General features: G+C 37.0%; 1 protein-coding gene across 4 annotated transcripts in view; it reads right to left on the reverse strand.

The window, feature by feature from the left end:
• LOC102255424 (chromosome unknown open reading frame, human C12orf4) overlaps window positions 1–8444 on the reverse strand; it is a 54470-nt gene that overhangs the window by 34083 nt on the left and 11943 nt on the right. For all 4 annotated transcript variants that reach the window (XM_014548353.1, XM_005877013.2, XM_014548354.1 and 1 more), the window contains exons 4-6: window positions 6533–6714; window positions 934–1033; window positions 714–835 (exon numbers count right to left, since the gene is read on the reverse strand). In XM_014548353.1, coding sequence (XP_014403839.1) covers window positions 714–835; window positions 934–1033; window positions 6533–6714 — 404 coding nt within the window. The remainder of the gene's footprint in view (window positions 1–713; window positions 836–933; window positions 1034–6532; window positions 6715–8444) is intronic.

Genomic DNA, 8444 nt, shown 5'->3' on the forward strand with positions numbered 1-8444 from the left:
TGAGTTTGTTTAGCTTCTATAATTGAAACTCTGTTACCATTACTGGCGCTCTAACCTCTGAGCCCGCTGCTGGCCGAAAGCAGGTATCTGGGGTTTGTTTAGCTTCTATAATTACAACATTGTTGCATCCGGAGCTCAGAGGTGGGCTGAGGCAGGCGGGGAACCTTGGCTTCCTCCATCCCTGGAGCAAGCAAGCCTCCTGCTCGCTTCAGCTGCATGGCTGCCGGGCGCCATCTTTGTTGGCAGTTAATTTGCATATCCTGCTGATTAGCCAATGGGAAGGGTAGCGAAGTTACGGTTAATTACCATGTTTCTCTATTATTAGATAGGATATGTATTACTTATGAACACAGACAATAGGGTGGTGAAGGCCTGGAGTGGAATAGGAACCTGGTGGAGGAGGGCAATGGGGGAAAAAAAGGGGGACATCTGTAATACTCTCAACAATAAAGATTTTTTTTAAAAAGCATAAAATTACCTTGAATTTTCCAGGGAAGGGAAGAGGGGGGGATGAGAAGAAATTAACCAAAGATCTTATATGAATGCTAGAGGCCCAATGCACGAAATCTGTGCAAGAGTAGGCCATAAAATTACCTTGAATTTTCTTTGGTAACTTAAAAATATCTACAACTAAAAAGGTTCAATTTTACAATAAACACAAATTATTAATAACAGTGAACTTTCATCTAATAAGAATAATACATGATTAATACCTGAGGGAACTGTTGTTGGGGTTTTTTAGGTCCTGATGAAGTTTTATCACCCATTCCTGATACTCTTGTTTTTGGATGGCAGTCGATTGTTTTAATTCATTTGACCATTTATTTTCTAAGTCCTAAACACAGACAATATACCAACTAGTTAATTTTTTTATGAAAATAAGTAAGAAAAAAAAAGTAACTGCATATCTAAAATCCATTGTACTTTACTTACTTGTTGGGATTCAAAATGCTGAGCAGCCAGTGAATTTACATCTTGATCTGTCAGTGATTTTCCCAACTCCTGCATCACTTTTTCCATTTCAATACCTTGTCTAAAACGTAAATAAGAAGATCACATATATCATCAGAATTTTAAGGTAATATGACCACTCCAGATTCATTGAACAATCTCTAAAAAGTAAAAATAAAATTTTTATTTTAAAGGAATATGTCCAAGAATGGCAACTATAATACCTGGAAAACATTATAAAGCCTTTTAAGTGGAGATGTGGAAATAATAATGATAATTTCATATAATATTAACAACATCATTTGTGAAGCTAAATTTTTATTTATTAATTGATTGATTTTAGAAAGAGGGAGGGAGAGAGAGAAAGAGAGAAATATAGATTTGTTGTTCCACTAATTTATGCATTTATTAGTTGCTTCTTATGTATGTCCCTGACCGGAGATTGAACCCACAACTTTTGTGTATCGGGATGATGCTATACCCAACTGAGCTACCCAACAACGGCCTTGTGAAGCTAAATTTTAATCTAAATTTAATTCAAAATGAAAGCCGTCAAAATCTAGGTCATCTTTCAATTTCCATGGCTAATGTTTAAAAGTCCAAACCCCATTTCATCTGAAGATTTCCTCAAAGATATTCTGCAATTCCAACTTAAACGCATTTTCTATTTATTTATACATGAGTTAAAGTTAGTTTATAAATAGAAGCTGCCAATTAGACTCTAAGAATCAAACTGCTATTAAGTCACAAGTTGCCTTTACAGAGAAATATAAAATACTACTAAAAATATGCTTTAGTCTTACCTTATTCATCTATCCAAATAAATAATGTGCAGACACTAAAAATGGTTTTCCCTACAGGAAAAACTAATCAATAGTATTATAAGTTCATATAATGGTTATTTGTGGGGGATATTGGTAGTGACTAGATGGACACCAGGAAGCCTTTGGCAGTGCTGGAAATACTCTATTTCTTGAGCTGGGTGATGATTACAGGGTGTACTTACTTTGTAAAAGTTTAGTGAGTTTACACCTACAGTTTGTTGCCTTTCTGTAATGTTATATTTTAATAAGTTCATTCAAATTTTCAAATTAAAAATTATCTTTTAATGCAAATGTGTTAAAAAGTTTGTTCTAAAACATATTTTAAACAAACTTAGAAAGAATGAAACAGACATCAACTAAAAGAATTTTACATCATTCTAGTTAATTTAAATAAATGCTCTTAGAAGCAAGTTCATACTTCTTTATAACAACTGATTAAGATACTTATGTATCTGATAAATGAAATTTATCCATACATCAGACATTTACATATTTCTATACATATCTTCTAATATTAAATATTCAACACCACTTAGTCCCCACTTAATTCTAATGTAGGTGACCCCCTTAACTTTTTAATAACTACTAGAGGTCAGGTGAAGATTATGCTAGTAAGTAAGATTTTTATTTAAAACAGAAATAACTGCTAAATATTTATAAATACAAACTTCCATATGAATGTATTAATATTTTACATTACACATGTTCCCTCTAGTGGGTAAAATATATCACTGCCATTTTTACATTTAAAAAAATATCTTGAATCTGGTATGCCAAAAGAAGCAAATTTCCAGTGAGGAAAAAGAAAGACTAATAAACAAGAACTCAACAAATAAAATGTCATGAATATTTTTTTACCTTAAATGTATCAGCAACACAAGTACCTAATGATATATAAGATGCAACAAAAGTAGGTTTACAGTTGTTTCTATAAAAAATACCATAATTAACAAATAATACAATAAACTCTGTTTCATGTACTCACAACTATAAACCTACCTTTGCCCCACCCTGTATTAATAACACAGTATATATTTTTTATGATTAAGATCAAAGGGAATATTATATTTCAGACATATGTATGTAAGGCATGACAATTCTGACAACTGTATATAATCTTGAACACACTCTGGAAAAAAAGATCATAATAACTGCACTGATGCTGTGCTTAGAAACTGTCTTTTTAAATATATATACTTTATTGATTTTTTACAGAGAGGAAGGGAGAGGGATAGACAGTTAAAAACATCGATGAGAGAGAAATCTGCATGCCCTTGACCGGAATCGAACCTGGGACCCTTCAGTCCGCAGGCTGACGTTCTATCCACTGAGCCAAAAACGATTAGGGCAGAAACTTTCAAAGATGTAAAATAGAATTAAAATAAAAGGAGATATAGGAAAATGTGTCACTTCTGCTCACACATTGGATAAATGAATTAAGCAAAATTTTGGGTGAAATTCCACAAATACTAGTGAATTCCAACTTATCTTAAGTATACTGTTCACCTTTGCGATAAATATTATGGACCTTAAGAGCAACACAGCTCATATTTCCTTTTTAAGCTAACAGTTTGGATATGTGAAAGATAAACTATAAAACTGTTTTAAAAAGAAATGTATTGCCCAGCTGACATGGCTCAGTGGTTGAGCGTCGACCTATGAACCAGGAGGTCATGGTTTGATTCCCTATCAAGGCACATGCCCGGGTTGCGAGCTCGATCCCTAGTGGGGGATGTGCAGGATGCAGCTAATCAATGATTCTTCTCATTACTGATGTTTCTATATCTTTCTCCCTTCTCCCTTCCTTTCTGAAATCAATAAAAATATATTAAAAAAAGAAATGTATTCAAATATTGATTATATTTTAGAAAGAAAAAAAGCAAAGTCCTATCAAGAAGTTTGGCCAAAGGACATTTCAAAAATATAACGTAACAGCCTGGCCAGTGTGCCTAGTGGTTAGCACCAACCTATGGAGCAGGAGGTCACGGTTTGGTTCCTGGTCAGGGCACATGCCCCGGTTGTGGGCTGAATCTCCAGTGTGGGGCATGCAGGAGGTGGCCGATCAATGTTTCTCTCTCATCAATGCTTCTATCTCTCTATCCCTCTCTTTTCCTCTCTATAAAATCAATAAAAATATTTTTTAAAATAATAGCATAATAAAACTTTATTAAAAACTATTCCAGGATAGAGGGGAAAAAAGTCTAAAGTTCCAATAAATGCAGAAATTTAGTAAGTTAATTCAGCTTCCCAAAAGGTAAAAGTCTCAGAATACTGATGGCCACTACTGAAGTTTTCTGGGAGATGTAGTGACTAGGCAGCAAAATGGGCCACATATTAGAGTAGCTCCCCAGATGAATAAAACGACAGTAAAAGCTATTGATATAAACTATAGATGGCCACGTTGGGAATTTTTTCATATACCTTAATAGGCAGAATGACTATAGTCCCAGAAAACCTGAGATCCAAGAACAAATTCAGAATGAGTTATATTAGTTGAAGCCCTGGTAGGAAAATTCGTACATGGGTAGGTGCATAAAATTCGTACACGGGTAGGGTCCCTAGGCCTGGCAGGCAATCAGGGCCGATTGGGGCCTTCCTTCCCCCGGCTGCCAGCTGGGGCCTTCCTTTGTTCTGCACCGCCCCCTGGTGGTCAGCACACATCATAGTGAGCAGTCAAACTCCCGAGGGGACAATTTGCATATTAGCCTTTTATTATATAGGATATTTAAAAATCTAATTTTATTTTGTTCTTATCTTAAAAATATATTCACAATTTTATTGGCTACATAATAAAGAACTAGAAAAAAGAATGTTTCTCTCCCCCAGGGACACAGCTTCAACTCTTTACCCAGTGGCAACTACCCATACTACAGGTATCCCATCTAGAAAAAAATAAACTGCTTCAAAACAGCTAATCAGCAAACCCAAACACATAAAGAGTGACAAATGTCTCAAAACATCATGTTCTTTTTGACCCAGAAACAGTTCTAATATCTTATTGGATATAAGAATAAAAAGTCCAAAGGAGTTGAATTATTATGAAAAGTTACAAATCTATGCAATATAGGAATACTGATCTGATACACAAAAGACAGTAGCCACAGGAAAAATGATTAAATCTATTTGCTATGATTTCTGTGTTTTAAGTTTTTTTTTAAACTATGACAGCCCTCAAAGTAACACATTATTCTCATCTTGCTAGTCCCAAAGTTTCTAATGAGAAGCTAATGAAGGCCAGAAGCAAACCAGTACATCATTTTAAATTTATTTCTTTGGGACTGATTTCATAATATGTAATTTTTCCTAATAAACTTTCACAATTAAAGAAATTTTACATCAGCAACACTAAAAATTATCTTAATGCCACATATACCTAAAGTCTTATAAATAAATGTTTTTAACTTAATGTAATTAGAGTCAGCTAGATCAAAATGGGTTATTTGGAAGAAACGTGTCCTGAATTACTAATTATAGAATTACTAGGAAGCAATCTAGAAAGTTATGCTTTAAAATAATGCAAGCAATTTTTTACTTACTCTGAAGAAAAAAGTGGATCATAAAAACACTGCATACTCTATTAAGTAATTCATACAAAATGAATTAAAATCTAATCAACATTTCTTGGAATATTATTAGTGTTTTTGCTTTTTCCCCCCGAATGTAAATAAACTTACAAAATGAACTGAGACTATGGACTTAGTCACAGCAAGGTTTTAAATGGGTCCTGAATAGGGAGGCAGTATGGTATAGTGCAGTGATGGCGAACCTTTTGAGCTCAGCATGTCAGCATTTTGAAAAACCCTAACTTAACTCTGGTGCCATGTCACATATAGAAATTTTTTGATATTTGCAACAATAGTAAAACAAAGATTTATATTTTTGGTATTTATTTTATATATTTAAATGCCATTTAACAAAGAAAAATAAACCAAAAAAATGAGTTCGCGTGTCACCTCTGACACGCGTGTCATAGGTTCGCCATCAGAGTGCTTAATAGCTTTAGAGTCAGACTTCCTGGTTTCAAATTATAGCTTTTCCTTAGACAAGTTACTGAAGCCTCAGTTTCCTCATCTGCATAATGGGTATAACAGTAGAGTTTTGGTAAGGATGAGATAGGGCACCTGTTATGAACTGAATGTCTGTGTCCCCTCCAAGTTCATATGTTGAAACCCTAATCCCACGCCACCCCCCCAATATGATGGTATTGAAGGTAGGGCTTTTGGGGAGGTAATTAGGCTTAAAAAAGGCCACGAAGTTGAAGTCCACATAATGGAATTAAAGGAAGAGATGCTAGAGCTCTCACTCTAGAACTCTCACTCTAGAAAAGACACAGTAAGAGCACACAGTGAGGAAAGGCCATGTGAGCACACATCAATAAGGTACTATCTATAAGCCAGGAGTGAGAAACAAATTTCTGTTGTTTACACTACCTAATGTATGGTATTTTGCTATAGCAGCCTGAACTGACTAAGACAGCATCCAAAGTACTTTGTACAGAAATAAGCTAGTCTTCTTATGAGAAATAGAATATATAAAGTCACCATTATTTATTTCGATAAATCACTTGAGAAGTTTTATAAACTTATGAGGATTTCCTAGTTGAAATTACATATTTAAACACACAAGAAAATTAATTTTTAATATTAAAGAATTTTTTCTATTTATTCTTAAATTTTATAACAAAATAAAAACAAGTTCTGCAGGACACATTTGACGATGTAACATTTAATTATGATAGTGCAAGAAATTTTAAATACCTCTCTCGTAATTTTTTCAGCTCCACATCTCTTTCACCAATCAGTTCTGAGATACTAACAAAGTAATTATGTTCCAAATTTAGGAGTGTTTCAGAGGCAGGAGAATGAATTAGGTCATGGTACACATCTGCAAAATCTTCATCCCAGCTGGGCTCTTCAGGCCTTGCATGCTCTAATGTGGTCTACAAATGATACACAGACATTCTTAAATCACGATGTAGGGTTTTTATTTAACACACTACCAGAAAAGCATGTATATTATGATTCTATTTTTGTACATCAGACAAGGACAGAAAGACCTTGTCTTTTTATATATGTGTGTATATTGGTTATCTAGGATTATCTGAGTACACATGCAAAAATTAAAAGATGTCAACTAAGTTGTTAACATGAGTTACCTGGAGGCAGGGATGGGGAGGGGCTAATGTGGAGGAAGAGATGAGAAGTGTCCACAATAAAAACAAAACAAAACGCTATGCTATAACCCAATTTCTGTAAAATAACACATACACACACAAGGATGTGATCAACAAAATGCTAATGATGGCTATTTCAGGACAGTGGGATTGGTGATGACCTTTGCTTTTATATAACTAGAGGCCCGGTGCACAAAAATCGTGAATGGGAGGGAGGGGGTGTCCCTCAGCCTGGCCTACACCCTCTCCAATCTGGGACATCCCTCTCACAATCCGGGACCGCTGGCTCCTAACCACTCACCTGCCTGCCTGCCTGATTGTCCCTAACCACTTCTGCCTGCCAGCCTGATTGCAACCTAACTGCTCCCCTGCCAGCCTGATTGATGCCTAACTGCTCCCCTGCTGGCCTGATTGCCCCCAACTGCCCTTCCTTACCTGCCTGATCACCCACAACTGCCCTCCCCTGCCACGACCTGCCTCCTTCCCTGGGCCCTGACTCCACTGTGCGCATGGCCATCTTGTGACAGCCATCTTGTGACGATGTTAGGGCGTGATGACCACCTAGGCCCGTGGTCGGCAAACTGCAGCTCGCAAGCCACATGCGGCTCTTTGGCCCCTTGAGTGTGGCTCTTCCTAAGCCTTAGGAGTACCCTAATTAAGTTAATAACAATGTACCTACCTATATAGTTTAAGTTAAAAAATTTGGCTCTCAAAAGAAATGTCAATCGTTGTACTGTTGATATTTGGCTCTGTCGACTAATGAGTTTGCCGACCACTGCCCTAGACAGTTTGGCCCAGTGGATTTTTAAAAAATAATAAAGAAAAGCAACAATTTCTGGCTTCGGGCTCAATGGTGCTCCCCCTATAGAAGCATACTGACCACCAGGAGGCAGCTCCTGCGTTGAGCGTCTGCCCCCTGGTGGTCAGTGTGCATCATAGCGACTGGTCGTTCCGCCGTTAGGGTCAATTTGCATATTACCCTTTTATTGTCTATAATAATAAAAGCATAATATGCTAATTAGACTGGACAGCCGAATGACTTTCTGGACATCATTTTGGACATCCTTCCGGACCAAGCTGTGGCAGCAGGGGCCAAGGCAGAGGCGATTAGGGACGATGAGGCAGGCGAGAGGTTAGGAGCGATGAGGCAGGCAGGCAGAGTGGTTAGGAGCCAGCGGTCCTGGATAGCGAGAGGGTGCAGGTCAGGCTGAGGGACCCCCCTCCCTGTGCATGAATTTGGTGCACCGGGCCCCTAGTCTACACTAATAAAAGAGAAACATGGTAATTAGTGTACGACCGCTACCCTTTTCATTGGCTAATCAGTGAGTATATGCAAATTAACTGTCAGCCAAGATGGCGGCCGGCAGCCATGCACTGAAGTGAGCAGGGAGGCTTGCTTGCTGAGGACTCCAACGTTCCCTGCCTAACTTGCCGGCCTCTCAGCTGCAACTCTAAGCAACTATGTACTATGTTGCAAATAAGAAGCTAAACAAAAC

The sequence above is a fragment of the Myotis brandtii genome, unplaced genomic scaffold, assembly GCF_000412655.1.
Source record: "Myotis brandtii unplaced genomic scaffold, ASM41265v1 scaffold504, whole genome shotgun sequence".
NCBI lineage: Eukaryota > Metazoa > Chordata > Mammalia > Chiroptera > Vespertilionidae > Myotis > Myotis brandtii.